Genomic DNA, 19,163 nt, shown 5'->3' on the forward strand with positions numbered 1-19,163 from the left:
AGTCGGATGAGATCACAGTGCTTGGTCATGTTCCATTAATAGTCTTTTGAATCACACATAGACCCTACATGTGTTTATAATGCACACAGTTTATAATGCTGTTTTTGAGGTTGTCCATGCACTGAGTTTTTATGATGCACCATTTGGATTCTAAAGCTATAGAGCAGGTGAACTTTGCTGCAAGGAAAAGAACATAGAGCACTGTTATAGCTTCATGCACGGTGGACGGTTGTTTTCTGCCTGACTTTGGGTACCAAGGAGGACTCCGTGCGTTCAGACCCTACTTCACATTCTGCTGCTTCCCCAGCTCGAAGTGGGAATGTCAATACTTGCACACCTCCTTCATAGACTTCTAAAGATCAAAGGAGAGAATGTCTGTGAAAGTGCTCTATTTGGGAGGGGTAGTCCTACCTTATGGAGGATGAAATTGTTTTGATTTCATAACGTGAAGGGGAAATCTTGCATTAAAGTCAGATTGGGCCTTTGTGGTTTTCTCCTTATGTGTTTAGGGGTCTTGGGATACTGGTTTTATTTTTAAATAAAAACCTGAAAAAAAAACTTAAAAAATTAAAACTTAAAGACATTTATCCCCCCAAAAGATGCTTCTTATATTGAATGCAGATCTGTTTATAATATTAAAAGGACTTGAGTGTAAGTAGGAGTGGAGATAGACAAATTTGGGAGATGGATATTGAAGCTCCTTTGACAAAACTCAAAAATGGAATATTGGGACATGAAGCCTTGATAGTTTACTGTTCCCTAGTTTAGTTCTGACTTCATATCTTAATTGTGCTCTCTAAGCCCTTGAGATTATTTTTTAAATAAGCCCTTAAGGTCTATTGCCTGCAAACCTAATATCTTCACGAAGTTCCCACATAGGGCATATAAGTATCCTTTTAAGGAAACTATCATGGAAAGGAAAAATCTTCATTCCCTGGATGAAATTGTCCCTGAATTGCAGATTTTAAGGCTTCTTGAGCCAACACCAATCCACCTGCATCACCAGGCCAGCATGGAAGGCCCCAGAGGCCCCAAGAGGGAGTCTTTGGTTGATCATGTGTTCAGGATGAAGTGCTGCTGTGCTGCTATGCTTACTTAGTTTACTGCCAATTTGTGTCAGCTTTTCTTAAAACCATTTGGTCAATAAGAGATTGCTTTTACTTCAAGGGAGAAATAGGCTCTGTCACTACAGCCATCTTATCAGATATTAAGGTGCTACATATGGTCCATAATATAATTTGCTCACCACAATTCTTGCAGTCTGATGATTAATGAAACCCTGCAAAGACATAATGGTTAGTGAGGAACCAGTATCAGTAGAAGCTGGAGAGAGAGGCACACACTTCGACTTGGGGGTCAGAGTGTGAACAGTTGGATGGTTTGAAGAGTCTCTAATAATTTTAAGCAAAGTATTATTAGCATCGTTTGTTGCTACAGTATTTATCTATCTGCTCTTCTTAATCTTCTTGCTTATTTAGTATGGCATGGGGAGCAGCACCAAAGCCTCCTTCACCCCCTTTGTGGACCCCAGAGTGTACCAGACGTCTCCCACTGATGAAGATGAAGAGGATGAGGAATCATCAGCTGCCGGTAAGCTAGAAGGCCCCGATGTTTTAGAAACAGCTTGGTTTTCCTTTCTGATATGACCTGATAAAAAATTAATTATTAGTTCAATAGTTAAGCCATTAACTGCTTAGGCCCTGTCTTAAAGGGAAGACTTTTTTTTAAATAGGATTCCTCAAACAAAGTTCTTTCTATTTTTTTTCATCTCTTCTATTTTGATTCTGGTAGGAACCCAGAGGTATCCAGGGGCCCTAGGAAAAGCTGTTCCTCAGAGATCTCCAAACTCACCACATATTTCTCAGAAGCAATTTCTGGGTACAGTGCTGTGCACGCAGTAGACAAAATAAATGCGTGTTGAGTTGTGTTGAGCTCTAGGTGTGTGCTTCCCACTTCAAAAGTCTGGCTGATTTAGAGGACAGTCTTGCTTTCTAGAATTCTGCAACTCACTAATCATCAGACTCAACTTAGACCAGTTTGTCAGTTGATAATGTGGAATTTCAAAAAGTTAATCTGTCCTGCATATATTACAGGAGATGAGGATGGTGTGTTGAATTTTATGAGATGAATATTAATTCCCTAAACTACTCAAGTAGTGTCTATAAGCCTGTTTTACTAACGGATAAAACACTGCTTTTATGAATGACATACTTTATTCTACTAAAAAAGTGTAAAATATTTATAGTTTCAGTGTTTCTTTGCCTTTACCATAATGCACACTAAACAAGGAGAAATCGTAGTTATTTGAAGCCCCTTTTCCATATCTCCATTGGTTATATTTTAAGATGCCACTGACTTCTCTGATTCTTTTTCTCAAAGCTCTGTTTACTAGCGAACTTCTTAGGCAAGAACAGGCCAAACTAAATGAAGCAAGAAAGATTTCAGTGGTAAACGTAAACCCAACCAACATTCGGCCTCATAGCGACACACCAGAAATCAGAAAATACAAGAAGCGATTCAACTCAGAAATACTTTGTGCAGCTCTGTGGGGTAAGTTGGTGCTTTTTTACCATTCATTAATGAATTGACCCTCAAACAGGAATCTTACTATCAGAAAAGTGCTGATTGAATCATGGGTGATCGAGACCCGATTTGGGACTGTCTCTGCCTCAAGAGAGACCAAGAGCAATTTTATATTTAGAAAGAACTGATACCCTAACTGATACAATTTTATATTTAGAAAGAACTGATACCCAGGGTAGCAATGAGATTCAGAGTGACCTTGTCACATAACAGTGATGGGCTAAAGCCAACAACAGAACTAACTACCACTTAATATACGCCCACTCTGTGCCCAGCGCTGTGTGATGTGCCCCACGTCCTGTCTCTGTGATCCATACAACATTCTGCAAGGACAATAATGGCGTGACCTTCATGTGACAGTTGAAAAAGCTGCACAGAATATTTTAGTGAATTGCCAAAGGCCATACCAGTAGTAGTAGCAAGATAAAACTTGAAAAGGACAACAAATGATGAGCCTTCCCTTTTAGTTCAAAGCATCAACCTGGGGCTTCCCTGGTGGCACAGTGGTTGAGAATCTGCCTGCCAATGCAGGGGACACAGGTTCGAACCGTGGTCTGGGAGGATCCCGTGTGCTGCGGAGCAACTGGGCCCATGAGCCATGGCCGCTGAGCCTGCGCATCTGGAGCTTGTGCTCCGCAACAAGAAAGGCCGTGATAGTGAGAGGCCCGCACACTGCGATGAAGAGTGGCCCCCGCTTGCCGCAACTGGAGAAAGCCCTCGCACAGAAACGAAGACCCAACACAGCCAAAAATTAATTAATTAATTAATTAATTTTTTAAAAAATCAACCTGCAGTTCTTGTGAAAAAGATCTACAGATTTTAGCTGACCTCAGACTCAGTATAGGTGTGATGAGATTCTATCAAAATCCTGGTCTATGTTACCATAAACATGACATACAGATCAAGGAAGGACATGGCTCATCTGCACCCATCTAAAATACTACACCTAGTTTGAAGCACCACAATTTTACAAGGGCAAAAGCATTTGAGTTGTTAGCAGGGATGAGCACAGAGCCTGGAAACCATTTCAGGGGAGTAAGGCTCTGTCCTCTGGAGAAGAGACTATTAGAAGACAACAAGATAACCGTGTTTCATATTGACTAACATGTGGTTGAAAGAGCAGACATTCACGTTACTTAGAAGACAGATGTGCAGTAAGCAAAAGAAGTGGAAAAGTTACCCGTTCATAAATATAGGCCATTGCACAGCTGAACTCACAATGTGAGCACGTGTCTGTGTGTATGTTGGGAGTCAGGGGTGTTTATTTGCCTAGAGATGAATTTTCAAGATTGTAACTATCCAGAGAAGACCACTTACCTACCAGAGTTTTTGTAATAGGAATTACTGCATGGGAGATGGGCTGGACTAGAGTTAGATGCCTGAGAAGTCCCGTATAGCAGCGGTCCGCAACCTTTTTGGCACCAGGGACCGGTTTCGTGGAAGACAATTTTTCCACAGACGGCGGGGGGCAGGGAATTGGGGACCCCTGCCTTACAGTCAATATTTCTGTGCCTCTTGGGCTAGTAATACCTGCACTTGAATTGGCTTATTATTTCCCTAACAAAGAGCAGAACCTTAAAGTATGGGATGTAAATTAAACTTTGGTGTGAGAAGGAAGAAGGACTTTTCTTCCAATAGAGTATGGGAATGGGGCACTCAATTATATGTAGAAGGTGGGTAGGCTAGAAATCACTGCATGAATAGGAGTGGGGTGAACCTTGGGGAAGTCTCAAGGTATGATTTATAGAGAGAGCCAAGAAAAGGGTGGGTGTTACAGGAAAGGAATAAAAGCAGATTGTCCTGGCATCACATCTGTGCCTCAGGCTCCTCTTGAGAAGAACTCTATTTTAGGTAGTAAAAGGCTACATGTAATGAATGCTGCTACTACTTTATAAAAGAAAACTAATTTCATTACCAGAGGGACAGTGATTTAATTACTGTCTCAGAGCTACTACTTCTACACTCCCTACTGTAGTACCTGCTTGCCCATTAGTTTATATTTACAAGTCACAGTTTCTTAGGTTTTAAAGGGACCCTGGATGCAGAAGAGTAAAGTCCATAAGAGTCAGTCTTGGGATGCTTCTTAAATTTGCAGGTGTAAACCTCCTGGTGGGAACTGAAAATGGCCTGATGCTTTTGGACCGAAGCGGGCAAGGCAAAGTTTATAATCTGATCAACCGGAGGCGATTTCAGCAGATGGATGTGCTAGAGGGACTGAATGTCCTCGTGACGATATCAGGTATGTTGCTGGGGTGACCAAGTCCTCCAGGTCTGCACAGATGGAAAAGGTGATCACCTCACTTCTGAAGGAATAGTAAGCTCTGCCCTTCCCAGCCAACGAGCAGCACGATAAATTATGGCAGTAGGGCCAGAATGACATCACCCACGTTTTGTAACTCCAGAGATTCTGACCTTCAAAGGGAAGTCTCTCACCTCTGCCTGAAATCTGAATGAGACAGAGACATACCACCACGGCTGTGTACGTATGGGCCTTCACCCTCTGCCAGGACTCAGCAAGGATCCTTTTAAGGTGTCTGTACTCCAGTCATTGCCGTCCACTCTCAGATGGAGAATATAAAAATGTAGGCTTCTGGATGAATTGGGAGATTGGGATTGACATATATACACTAATATGTATAAAATAGATAACTATTAAGAACCTGCTGTATAAAAAATAAAATAAAATTCAAAACAATAAATGTAGGCTTCTGGGAGTGAGAAATTTTGTAAGCAGAAATTTCTCTGGTCTCTTTTCTTATAAGAACTGCTTTAGTTTATAGTTCACTGACATTTTAGCAAGTGCAGCTGGCCCATTGGGTGATTGAGTCTGCAAGGAGATTGGAAGGTAGGAATCATTGCCACCCTCTGCAGCTTTCCACTTCCCAAAAAGAGCTTAAAAAAAAAGAGAGACAAAAGTGAAGGCCTTACTATTGACAAGTTAAAAATGTAACCTGAAGGAGTCTATGTTCTTGCAAGTTTTTTCTTTCGGATGGTGTTTGAAGGAGTTTAATAAATAATACCTCTCTTTTCCCCTCCCATCCCATCCAGTATGAAACCGACAGTACCCCTGCACATTAGAACCACCTGAGGAGGTGTGAAAACTCCAGGATGCACCCCAGACTAGCGGGTCAGAATCTGGGAGTGTGGCCCAGGTCTCAGAAGCTTTCATGGCTCCTGACGTGTCTCCACTGTGCAGCCAAGTTTGAGAACCAGCCATTGTTTTACAAAGAGAAACATAGGGCTCCTCTTGGGTTGAACCTTGAATAAAGTTTAACTCTTCAGCTGTACTTCTGTTTTGAGAAAATGCCCTCATTTGAGGCTACAATTTCCTCTTTTGCCTGTCCATTGAATGCTCAGTTTCATCTCTTTTTATTCTCCCCAAATAAGGGTTTGCCAAGCAAATTCTTCTTGTATTATCATTTTTGTTTAATTCAGCGTACTCCTTTATTCTGGGTAATGCGTTCTTGATTGCAATACCCCCAAATCAAATTTAAAACCGTACGTCTGCCAGTCACCTACCAAAAGTGGAAATGATATCAGAAAATTCATGTTCAGACTTCATTATGTTGCTAGTGACACATCCCATTTTTAAAAGTGTAACCATTTCTTATTATCATGAGGTTCATAGGTAGGGAAAGAAGAAAATAAAAACAGGAGCCAAATTTTCTTGAACTGCCCTCGGATCTGTGTTGGCACAGAGGAGAAAGCACCAGCCCTCCTGCCCATCCTAGCTATAGAAATCAATGCATATTCAAGGCTTTTGGTTATAAAAAGGAATAGTAACTGCACATGGTTCCCTTAATTTAGGTTATAAATGTACTCTCCTGTCAAATCCAGTGTGCAATGCTTTAATGAATTCTTTTCTTCTGGTATATATCACAGCTGCAAAATATGGAACATTTTTTGACACCTAAGAGAAGTCAAAGGAAAATAAGTCCCCAAGAAGTATAACCCACAGGCTTAAATTACTGATCACTTAGGAAAAGCCACCCCAAGGGACATCTTCTTATCTGGTACTCAGATAATCTCAATATATTAAATTTTGCTCCTCAATTTAAAACTACTCAATGTTTTTAAGACGTTTCCTTATCATACTAAGAATTCTTTACTCCATGATCTCTTTCCCATCATTTACCAAAGGGAACTTTTGTGTTTTTTTCCAAGTACACATCTTTTTCTCCGTTCTTATTTTTGTTTGACACTCCTTTTAGGGATCTCAGCACTGTAAACATGTCCAAGAGTTATTTTCTGAGCCCTGATGGCCATCATTGAACTTGTTTCTCATATCTCCTTAAGAAATTCCTTTTTCTGTTTGGTAAAATGAACCTACTACCAGCTGTCGTCTTTAAAGTAATAGAGGAGGCGAGTAAGGGGGGCTCTGCATTAACATATGCTGTTGGGTAGAAGGTGAGGGAAAGGTAGTCACACATGAGTATGCTAAAATGTCCAGTTGTCAAAACTCCTTCATGTAATTAGATCTGGAATGTTTTGGAACACTGATCAACCATTCCGTTACAGAATTAGGTCTTACTGAGCAGACACTGCCCTTTGCACTGGGAGGAGAGAATAAGAGCACCTTTGCTCAAATAAGAAAGCACCAGAAGGTAAAGACAAATTATGCAATGGTTATTTGCCCAAAACACTTGGACCTGTCTTGATCGTAAGTTCTGGCAGAGACAATACTTTGATGATGCTGGAGACACTGGTTATTGTGCCTTCACACATACACAGACACACACACAAGTGTAAATAAAATAAAATGGAGATGGAGAAGGACTGAGAGAAAAAGCTGCCTCAGGGCCTTGAAATTAAAGTTCTATTACTTCAACAGGAAAGAAGAATAAGCTACGAGTTTACTATCTTTCATGGTTAAGAAACAGAATATTACACAATGACCCAGAAGTAGAAAAGAAACAAGGCTGGATCACTGTTGGGGACTTGGAAGGCTGTATACATTACAAAGTTGGTAAGTCTGAAGACATGGAATTGTTTGCTCAATCCAAATTACTCAGTTAAGTTTCATTTAGTTTTTTTCCATCAGATATTGATGATGCATTTGTGACCAGTTTAAGACACTGCTGGAACCTTAAATATACTTGCATTATTTCCCCAGAAAGTTAGATTGATGAAGTTCAAAGAATGCATTTAGAATAAAGTCTTAGGCTCCAGTTTGAACTCACTCCCAAAGACCCATTAAAATAACCATGAAGAAATAAAAGTGCTGTAAACCTACAAGGACAAAGGGACCAGGAGAAGAGAAAACAGATAAGAGATGTCAACAAAATTGAACAAGAATTGTTAGATGACTAGGAACAGAACTAGCTGACCAGGAAATGCTGAATTCGAAGTCGGCTGTGAGGAAAGTCATCAAAATCAATCCAATCACTCAACAGCACCCAGAAAGGCCCAGGACCTGAGGCCCCAGGTGTATCTGAGATGGAGGTGGAGGGTGGGATTGAAAATGGGAGGATTGTTGGAAAGTTGATGAACAGTAAATCCTCCAGAACCCAGTCAGGCAGCCACCCTCCCTGACAGCAGCAGAAGATGAAAGGTGGGCACAGCCAATCTGTTGATGGGGAATATTGAATTATAAGGACACACTAATACACACACACACACACCTCCTTCCCCTGTTTAGCACCCCAAATGTTGCCAGCCATGCTTATACTCCCAAGCAAGAGATTGAAAGATGGTCTTTGGAGAAACTAAATGGCCAGCAAGAAAAGATGTTGAGGTACTAATATTTGAAATGCCGTGAAAAGAGCATGCTATCTAACCACCTTAAAAGTGAAACCCATCAGTCGATAAGCCCACTAGAGCAGACAGTGGGAAAATCCACTAATGGGAAGGAAACTTAAACAGAAAGAAGGGACTTTAGAGGAAACAAGGATAATGAGGAGTGGAACAAAAATTTTTTTAAAGAAACTATCAATATAATAACTTCAGAGAGTTTAGAAATACTGTTTCCATAAAAGAAGAATAGGTGTTATTTTTTTTAAAAAGATGGAACAGGGTTGGAGAATGTCATTCAGAGACCAAGGAAAAAAATCTTGGAAATTAAAATATATTGGCAGGAATAGAAAATGCAGTAGAAGGGTCGGAAGACAAAGATGAGAAATGTCCTAGAAAGTAGAATGAAAAGAAAAGAAAAAAGAGAGAATGGGTAAGAGAATAAAAGTTTCGGTCCAAGTGGTTCAAAATGTAAGTTACATGAGTTTTAGGAAAAAGATTAAGAAGCGGAAGGGGAAGAAAGCATCAAAGAAAGAATACAAGAAAAGTTTCTAGAATTAAGACCTCAAAATCTCAAATTAAAAAGATTCACTGAGTACCTAGTATAGTGAATGAAAAAAGACTCACAAGAAGACATAGCAACATGATATTTCAGCACCCAGGAAATGAGAAGGCTCTTAAAGCTTTCAAATTATAAGTAAATAAATAAACAGTTTACATGTAATAGACACAGAATTAGGTGGCCTGGGACTTGCAGCAGTACTAGAAGGTTAGAAGACAATGGAGGGGACTTCCCTGGCAGTCCAGTGGTTAAAACTCCATGCTCCCACTGCAGGTGGCGAGGGTTTGATCCCTGGTCAGGGAACTAAAATCCCACATGCCGTGCAGCACGGCCAAGAAAAAAGAAAAAAAGACAATGGAGCAAGGCTTTCAAAGTTCTAAAGGAAAAAAATTTTTCACTTAGTATTTTATAACCCGTCTGTATTAGCCAGGGCTCTCCAGAGAAACAGAACAAGCAGGATGTGTATATATAGAAAGAGAGACAGAGAAGGAGAAAGAAATTAGTCCAGGCAAAGTGGGACAATGGAGGGTTCAGGAAGAGGTACCTACAAGAAAAATAAAATGTTACTAATAGATCACCTGCCATATTTGACTGTACTGACAGCACTAACAAAAAGTTTCCATGTGCTTAGAGATACATACATAGAAAATAAGGAAGTGAAAAAAATTTGAAAGCAAGAAAGGAATTATAATAATGGTATACTACATGCCTCATCTATGAACAATAATGATTTAAACACAGGATTTTGACTTAACCAAAACTTGTAAATATAACTATATTGGAGGTGTGGGGAGGAAGAGATGTGTACGTTTGAGAGAGAGATCTAGAGAGAGGAGATTGCTGTAAGAGACTAGACCCTTTCCATTCTCCAGAGTCAGTAGGTAATATCTACAGCTGAAAAAAGTTGTAAATAACATTACCAGCATGTCATTTAGAAATATGGAAATAAATCACTGAAGAAGTATTTGAAAGTATATTAAAGACAGAATAGTAAACAGGAGAGGCATGCTACAGAAAAAGAGCTCAGAGAACAAGAATTTGGTCAGTTATCCTGGGCTAAATTCTTTAGGACACAGAATATTCTGTTTTTTTCAAACATTTTGTAAATAAAAAGACTGCCATGTGTACTGTCTTAGTCTGTTCAAGCTGCTATAACGGAATACCACAGACTGGGTGGCTTATAAACAACATAAATTTATTTCTCACAGCTCTAGAGGCTGGGAAGAGCCAAGATCAAGTTGGTGGCAGATTCAGTATCTGGTGAGGGTCTGCTTCCTGGGGCATAGGCAGTGGTCTTTTTCCTATAACCTCACATAGCAGGAAGGGAGAGGGATCTCTCTGGGGTCTCATGTTAAGGGCACTGTCCTTTTTGAATTCCTAATAACTGGAATCCAAATTTGAATAATAAGCGAACGGCAGCCATTATGTCTCTACCCATTTGTTGATTTTTCTACCATCTTGCCATATCAGCTCTCAGCTGCTTACATGTGTGTCAACATAAAAGCCAGGCAAGGAAACATGAAGGATTTTTATACAGATTCTTCTTAGAATAAATAATTCACATCTAGACCTAGTGCTTAGAGGCAGTCCTAAGCCAGTTACATCTTTAGATGAAGAAAAGAGCCTTCAGTATGAAGCCAAAGGCCCCAAGTATCCTGCAAACCAAGTACATTAAAGGAAGTTAAATCTATATCTATGAGAACATCCCACACCAGAGCATTACCCTCAATCAGGATGATATATATGTGTGTGTGCGTATGTGTGTATATATATATATATATATATATATATATATATATATATATATATAGTGGTTTACACATTCATTAATACAAAAACTTGAATAAATTAATGAACTATTTTAATTCATAATTTTTCTATTACAGTCAAATATGAAAGGATCAAATTCTTGGTGATTGCCTTAAAGAATGCTGTGGAGATATATGCTTGGGCTCCTAAACCATATCATAAGTTCATGGCATTTAAGGTAAGTAGGCATGTGATTACCTAACAAGGGCTTGTTTTTTTATATAGTTTAGGTTCCCATCAGTTAACAGTGGTTAACTTACACATACACTAGTACCAATTTTTCTGTATATAATAAACCTCTTTTAAAAGTGTAGGAGCTCTTATTTGTTATTCTAAAAGTAAAAACTAGGTATTAGTAAATACTGTTAATTAGTCAAATTAAAATTTGGGTACACCCTCCTCCATTTCAGGTCTATGCATCCTCATCTCTAAGTGGCATTTAGTATGGAATGGTGACCAGGCAACGCATTCATTATGCTAGTAGGCAATGAGATTTATTATACACCCACCTAACTAGGGCACTCTCTTGATATTTCATCTGAAAAAGGCAGATCAACAACAAGCAGCACTGAAGCTCAAGGCTGAACTGAGTCTCTAAATCTTGTAATCCTCGTAAGCCTTTTGGGGAAAAGTCGCTAAAACTCACTTGATGCTTATATATCCCCATTGCTGTTGGACTTCTCTGAAATGAATACTGAATGTAGTCACATATGGAAATGGCCTAGTTTCTCTGCATCCTTCAATTTTCATTGCTGTTTCATTTTTTACCTTGTCTAAGTCTGTACCCACCGTGGTTGGCTTGATAACTAATGAGCTTCAACAGAAGTAGGATGGGGAAATGCTGGTCCCATTGACTCCAGATCATGAAAGCTGACCCCCAAATGCCAGAAGGACCAGTGCTTACAGGCACTCTGATGTTTTCAGAGCTGCACAGTCTACCCATAGCCAGTGTGAATTTACCTTCTGTTCATTCTTACTCTCTGCCTACATCTCTCTTTCTTTATATCTCCTTGGCCCTCACTTTTTCTCCCCACCTTTATGACTATTATCTTTCTTTGACCCTTTATGTATTTTCTGTTGCCACATATGCCACGTGAGGGCAGAAGCTGCCTTGGGAACATTACAAAGCCCTCTTCAGAGTTGAATCACCCCCGCTTCTATCTTGTTCCTTTAGCAGGGCAAGGAGTTCATTTGTGATGTGCTCAGGAAGATGCGAAATGGGCCCCACTCGTTAACCCCGCTTTTATGGAGAGAAATGTTTGGAATGCATTGGGTTAGTAATAACACTTCAGGGATGACTCCTGACAGCTACGGCTGTGCGGCTGTGCTGCTGTCCTGCCAAAATCTCTCTTCACAAAAGCTTTTCAATCAAGATCCCGTTCCCATTCCGGTTCTGAAGTTACTGTCATCAGTGTACTAGCCAAAGTGCAGGATTGACTGCAAAATGCTTTGTTGAGCAAACCATGGCCAGCCTAGAAAGAGGGAAGAGCAAAGGCAAGGACTCGAAGAGGAAAGACTGGAGCTGGCAGGGGGTCGAGCCCTCCCGTGGGACAAGGAGATGAGGCTCGAACCTCCCGTATGTGAGAATGATGTTAGCAAAAGAGAAGGAGGGAGGGGTCTGTTAGGTGACGGTGGCATGGTAGCCGAGGCACTTGTGGTTTTACAGATTCTCGCCCAGACTCCAAGGCCAATACAGGTGGAGTGTGGATTAAATAATGGCAAAGGAAAACAGAGGAACACTTGACAGTTAGTTGGGGCTTAGACTCTGGAGTCTCACACACAGAACTTTGATAAACGTGGCTGGAGTTCTTTTTTTCTTTTCCCTTTAAACCCAGCTAGCCAACGTAAACCGTGAGTCTTGAGATGAATCATCCCCACCGTCCTCTATCGCCCAAACCCAAGTCTCAGATCTCAACATTAAGTTTAGAGAAAGCGCCAGCCTGATGTGTACTCACTCACCCAGGAGAGTCAGAACCAGAGCATGCCTGTTAACCCTGAACAGGCTTAGCACAGGGCTGGCCCGCCTGCCCACCCAGTCTGTCTCTGAAAAGGTAGTAGCCATGCCTGGGCCTGGCTGTCCCTTGGGAAGGGGAGGGGCCAGAGAGGTGACTGGACCTTCTTCTTGGGGAAAAGGCCAGAAATAAACAGGGAAGAACAGCAGCACCCAGACACCAAGTTTTTAATATATGACGATACTATCAAAACTGACAACTGTCAACCAGCTTCTCTGCCCTGGAGCACAAGGGGTAGAAAAAGGGGAACAAATGGATGCTAGACTCTTCCTCCCAGAGTCAGAATATGAGTAGCCCTAAAATTGAAAGAAAGATTTCCTAGCTTTTCAATTTAAGAAAGTCAGACATTAACTTCCACAGGAAATGGCTAAAGGAAAAATTTATTAAGATAACGTCTTTGAATGATGTGGGTACTCATGGGGTGATTTTTAAAGTCTTTTGCAGATCTCCAGCACAAGCCACTGCTTGTTGATCTCACAGTAGAAGAAGGTCAAAGATTAAAGGTTATTTTTGGTTCCCACACTGGTTTCCATGTAATTGATGTTGATTCAGGAAACTCTTATGATATCTACATACCATCTCATGTAAGTTCCTGGAAGCAGACTGTCAAGACTCTCTGTTCCACAACCTGTGTGTATAGATTTGTTTTTGTACATTTTTAGTGGAGGTCATGCTAACTTTTACTAATCAGTAAAGCAGATGGACTTATGGTCTTCACTAAATAGATGAGGCTTTTAAGACATAAAACATGTAACTTTAACTGATTTTTATGGCTGCTTAAAATTGAGTAACACGTAATAGCAATTATTTGCCATTTACTGGACATGTTGTCTCATTGGATTTTACATTAAAATACATACAGTGGTTTTCGTTCAAGGGCATAGATTCTGTTTTTTAAGCAAGACTATAGTAGATGAGCATCTATTTTTAGTTTTTGCAGGAGATTGGTTCATTTTATGTGGGAGAAGTCCAGTGATCCTTTTTCTGCTATTGTTCCTCTCTTCAAGTGGAGGACAGTGTCACGTAGCGGAATCAGACACCCTGGAGCACATGCTCTGGCTCTTGCACCTATTCGCTTTGCAATAGTGGACACATTAGGCAGCCTGTCCAACCCTCAGCTTTCACATCTGTAAAATGGGGCTAAGAGGACCTATCACATAGGATTATCGTCAGCATTAAGTGAGGTCATACATCTAAAGTAGTTGGCACAGGGCCCTGCAAATTGTACTATTAATATTACTATACTGACACATTGCCTAAAACATGACTTTTAAGGGACGTGCTGCCCATGGTTTCATGTAGTAGGATGAGTGCAGTGTAAATTGTGTTTCCTCTAATGTATGTAGTCCCAAGGCTAACATACAGTAGAAATTATTCATCAACAAAGTCTGAGACCTAATCTGTTGCTGTGTGGTATTTTGAGACTTTAAAGACTTTACTCCAAAGGAACACAACAGTTGAAAAAAGTTGTTTTGGTGCACGACACACATACGTCATTGGTTGTTACATTACAGCTTTTCTTGTGTGTGTATGTGCACACAGGACTCACAGCCCGTGCTCTTGGTGAGGGGACTGGGCTGTCCCCATGATCATCCTCCATCCCCTCATTCCTGTCCACCATGTACCTACTGGACAGCCATGACATTCTCAGCCAGGGGATCGCAGCAGCACCACGTCTCTTTTCCCAGAACAAGTCAATCTACACTTACCTGAATAGTATGATTTTTTTTTAGTGAACGGTAATTTTTAAATTTTTTTCTCAACAAGCCATTAATTTGGACTACAGTAAGTCCCCTACATAAGAACGAGTTCCGTTCTGAGAGCAAGTTCATAAATTTAGTTTGTTCCTAAGTCCAACAAAGTTAGCCTAGGTACCCAACTAACACAATCGGCTATGTAGTACTGTACTGTAATAAGTTTATGATACTTTCCACATAAATAATAATACACAAAAAACAAACAAAAAAATAAAGAAAACATTTTTAATCTTACAGTACAGTACCTTGAGAAGTACAGTAGTACAGTACAACAGCTGGCACTTCTTAGCAGTACCAGCTACATGACTGCTGCTTTTACGCTTGCTTCTGGACATCCTGGGCTTGAAATAATGATACTGTACTACTGTACTCTATACAGTACTGTAAAAGTAAAGTACACAAAAGCACAACCACTTGTAGAGGATGCACACACGTCACAATGTACACCAGGCACGTGAATATTGGACATGCGAACACACGTTCGCACCTTGGAAAGTTCGCACCTTGAAGGTTCGTATGTAGGGGACTTATTAGGCATACAGATAAACAATCTGTATTGACTGTTCATAGCCTGTTTTGGTCCCACCTTTTGGCCCCACTTGGGCTGTTTCCATCAGATCCAACTGGATTGCATTCTCCTCATCTTTTTTGGAAGTAGATAGAAAACACGAGATTTTCAATGTCCACGGGAATGTGCTCAAATCCCAATTCTACCACCATATACTAGTGCAGCTTTGGTCAAATTACATAACCCCTCTGAGATGCAGTTGCTTCATCTGTAGACAGAAATATCTAGCATGGGGAGCTGTTTTAAAGGCCAGAAGATATACATGGAAAGGGCCCACGCTTGGCACAGGGCAGTTGCTCCATAGCTGTAGTTGTTGCTTTTAGAACAGGTAAATTGGATTCTCAACCTAGTGCCTAAGTTTGTATTTACCAGGGTATTTGACAGGTTGGTGGTTAAATTAAGCAAAGCCAAACGTCAGTCTCTAGAATGTAAATGGAAAAGGGAAAAGAAAAACTTTTTTTTTCTTTGCAATTCTTAGAGATTAATAGCTAAGATACTGTCTTATTTTTAAAAAGAATAATGCCTGGCTTTTCTTTGTCTTCTAGATTCAGGGCAATATTACTCCTCATGCCATTGTCATCTTGCCTAAAACAGATGGAATGGAAATGCTTGTTTGCTATGAGGATGAGGGGGTGTATGTAAACACCTACGGCCGGATAACTAAGGATGTGGTGCTCCAATGGGGAGAAATGCCCACGTCTGTGGGTAGGTTAACCATTCCTTATCTCCTTCAGCAGTTACACCCCCCAAATGAAACGAAAGTCAAGAAATGTGAAACAACCATTTGATTCCACAAAAAAAGTCTGTGAATAACACTTGTAAGACTTGCTTTGTCTGTTTATCTCAAGTCGTTTGTCATTTTTGTGGTTAAGATGTGAACAGATGCTGTGAGTTATTGCCCATCTAATGTTTTTAATGCAGTTTTGGAAATTCCTTTTGACAGCCTACATTCATTCCAATCAGATAATGGGCTGGGGCGAGAAAGCTATTGAGATCCGGTCAGTGGAAACAGGACATTTGGATGGAGTATTTATGCATAAGCGAGCTCAAAGGTTAAAGTTTCTATGTGAAAGAAATGATAAGGTAAATCCGTTTCAACATTTGCATTAGTGTTTGCATTTTAAGAGACCACCAGGTACCTGTGAAACCTTCATTTTCCTTTATACTGATTTGAATCACATCTGTGTTAAACAATCAATATTATCTTGAAATGGCATTATTTGGTTTGATTCATGTGAATCCTCAAAATATATTATTCACGCATCAAAAAAGACATAAGGGCTTCCCAGGTGGCGCAGTGGTTGAGAGTCCGCCTGTCGATGCAGGGGACATGGGTTCGTGCCCCGGTCCGGGAAGACACCACATGCCGCAGAGCAGCTGGGCCCGTGAGCCGTGGCCACTGAGCCTGCGTGTCCAGAGCCTGTGCTCTGCAATGGGAGAGGCCACAACAGTGAGAGGCCGTGTACCGCAAAAAAAAAAAAAAAAAAGACATAAAAACATCTAAAATATTTCTTGTAAACTCTTAGTAACTTGTGTGGCTTGCAGGCCTTAAGATGACTCAGCAAATACCCCAAATTCTCCTAAGCACTTAGAAGAGCCGGCCTCTCATTAGTCATCTCACAGTGGGTCAACTTTATACCCCACTTTTAGACTTTTCACAAAATCACTATTGGGACGTAACCCATCACATTATATTCGATTTTAAATGTAAAACATTTGACACGTAGAAATATAAACTTTTTAAAAGTGTCACCCATACCTTAAGGAATGCACAATCACAAACTCAACTAGTGCCATGTCCTGTGTCATTCCAGCCATGTTTCTTCTGAAGTGTCATAGGGGGACTGTTTTCCAGTGAAATCGGCGGTGTTTGTCTGGCATGATGTCGCCCAGAAGGCCTATTCTGCCGCAGTGCTGCTTCTCCCTTGCCCTCCCTGTAGACTAACCCAGAGTTTTTAGTAGCTAAGCTATACTGTATTTGTGAATTCGTCCTTTGGGACTATGGCCAACTTAGAAATGCTGTCCCCAAAACAGCAGACATAAACATCTATAGAAAAGAACGTGACAGGTTGAACAGACCTGCATCTCTTGACTCACTCCCGTTCCCCAGAAGCCAGGCTGGTCTTAGTCTGGCCCTGGAGTAGCCAAGTACTCTGACCTGGTATGGTCTGGTGTGGTCTGGGTGTACAACAGCTGGGGATGGCAAGGATGGTCCCAGGCCCTTATCAGAATACACCAGAAAACAGACCTGACCCCTAGTAAAATTCCAACCCCCGCCTAGTCTCTGGGAATCATAAGACTAGGAGTGATCTGGGCATGGACACCCACACTCCAGTTCATTGAAGTCCCACCCCAGAAAGCCAATTTCAAGTCACGACCACACCCTCAGCAGCAGGCTGGGACCACACCAGCATCTGGGGCCCGAGGTTTAGAGCCAGGGCTCACAGAACCTGGAGAGAACAGCAGCCCTTTCTTTCCCTCATTGTGTTCCCATGGGTCCTCTGTGCTTCCCCGTTTCGATTCACTGACCCTAACAGTAGCTTTACTTACATATGTAGCATTAGCTGAAAGATGAGCATTTCCACAGAACTTCCTAAGAAATTGTTGGGAGAGACAGCATTCTTCTGAAGAAACTGTGGGAATGAAGTAGCAGAGACTTTAAACTAATGACAAAAGTAAATGCCTTGGACCAAAGTTTTGTGTTGGCTGACTGAAGGACTTGGCCACAGCCCAGAATATTATTTTGCTGGGCAGTGGTTCATTGATGTTCAGCTCAAGCAAGCTGTACCCCAAATTTTGCTCGCTTCTCTCAGTTGTTTGATAAAATGATTTAGTAGACCCAGACCGAATGGGCTGTGGTTCTCCTTACTAATGCCATGGTCTCCTTTGGCCTAAGATATGCATTCATCAGCAGAGAAACCAAGCATTAACTCTTGGAATGCCAAAGTGAATAGGCATTAAACACCTTACCCTATCTGACCAGAACCACTTATTGTTTTTTCTTAATTGAGAAATGAAGTTGTATAGTAGTCAGTAGGCCCCAAATTCCCCCTTGACTTTGGAAATGTGAGAGGATTCTCTTCATTCCCAAAGTCTGCCCTCTTGTTATTAGGGGAGAGAAAAGGGGAGCCCCTGTGGCTTTCCAGAAATTAACAAAGGACATGTTGTGTCCTAGACCAGAAATCCAGCATATTATCCTAGCACGAAACTCCCTTGTAAAAAGTGAGCATTACAAATCAAGATATAGCCCCTTCTGGGTCCCTGAAGGCCAATGCCACAATCAGTCATAGTAACCTTCATAGGAATAAAGGCAGGAATGTTTACAGAGGATGCACTGTATTAAAAGGCACTTTATAAACACCAGCCATTAAGTCTTAAGAGCTGACACATGGCAAGGATAGGACATGTGAGAGAAAATGGATGGACGGTTGAAGAAAAGAGGGAAAGAAACCATGCAGTTGAACTAACTTCTTTTTAATTTCAAACAGGTATTTTTTGCATCCGTGCGATCTGGAGGAAGTAGCCAAGTGTTTTTCATGACCCTCAACAGAAATTCCATGATGAACTGGTAACAGAAGAGCACTTGGCACTTATCTTCATGGCGTTATTTCTAATTTAAAAGAACATAACTCATGTGGACTTATGCCAGTCTAGAGGCAGAATCAGAAGGCTTGGTTGACCATACCACTTTACCCTTTTCCTCTCCCTCCACCCGTCCCAGTACAGTCCATCTTTCAATGTTGCAGCCTGGTTGAGAAGGAGAGAAAAAGGTGGCAGGAATTTCCCGGAGATCCCCAAGAATGCTGCGTTGTCTGTGGACAAAGATGGACCATGTGCTCTTCGGAGTTAGGGATAGAAACAAATATTGTGTGCTCTTATGATTAAGCTGTGTTCTGCTGGGTTTTTGAGTTTTATTTTTTTTGTTGTTTTTTTACCTTTTTTCTTTGCCCCTTTACTTTGTAAGAATGGGGAAAGAATACATACTGAGAAAATGTCTGTTTTTAATTCTGTCTGCCTGCTAGCTTTAAGTATACAATGTGTTGTAAAATTTCCAATTTCAAATGGTGAGAGACAGCACAATAAATGTACCTTATCTCTTTACACTGAAGGCCATAACTACATAGTGGGGTAATTGTAGAACT

General features: G+C 40.9%; 1 protein-coding gene across 8 annotated transcripts in view; it reads left to right on the forward strand.

Annotated features, from left to right (window-relative positions):
- The window catches only part of TNIK (TRAF2 and NCK interacting kinase), a gene marked incomplete at both ends in the record, with an annotated part of 410,421 nt that extends 391,828 nt beyond the window's left edge, over positions 1 to 18,593 (forward strand). For all 8 annotated transcript variants that reach the window (XM_079704808.1, XM_079704809.1, XM_079704812.1 and 5 more), the window contains 9 exons: positions 1,479 to 1,590; positions 2,380 to 2,550; positions 4,679 to 4,822; positions 7,415 to 7,549; positions 10,762 to 10,862; positions 13,131 to 13,280; positions 15,567 to 15,726; positions 15,965 to 16,104; positions 18,510 to 18,593. In XM_079704808.1, the coding sequence (XP_079560934.1) occupies positions 1,479 to 1,590; positions 2,380 to 2,550; positions 4,679 to 4,822; positions 7,415 to 7,549; positions 10,762 to 10,862; positions 13,131 to 13,280; positions 15,567 to 15,726; positions 15,965 to 16,104; positions 18,510 to 18,593 (1,197 nt within the window). The remainder of the gene's footprint in view (positions 1 to 1,478; positions 1,591 to 2,379; positions 2,551 to 4,678; positions 4,823 to 7,414; positions 7,550 to 10,761; positions 10,863 to 13,130; positions 13,281 to 15,566; positions 15,727 to 15,964; positions 16,105 to 18,509) is intronic.
- Between the last annotated feature and the right edge of the window lie 570 nt (positions 18,594 to 19,163).

The sequence above is a fragment of the Hyperoodon ampullatus genome (genome assembly GCF_949752795.1).
Source record: "Hyperoodon ampullatus genome assembly, chromosome: 5".
Taxonomy (NCBI): Eukaryota; Metazoa; Chordata; class Mammalia; order Artiodactyla; family Ziphiidae; genus Hyperoodon; species Hyperoodon ampullatus.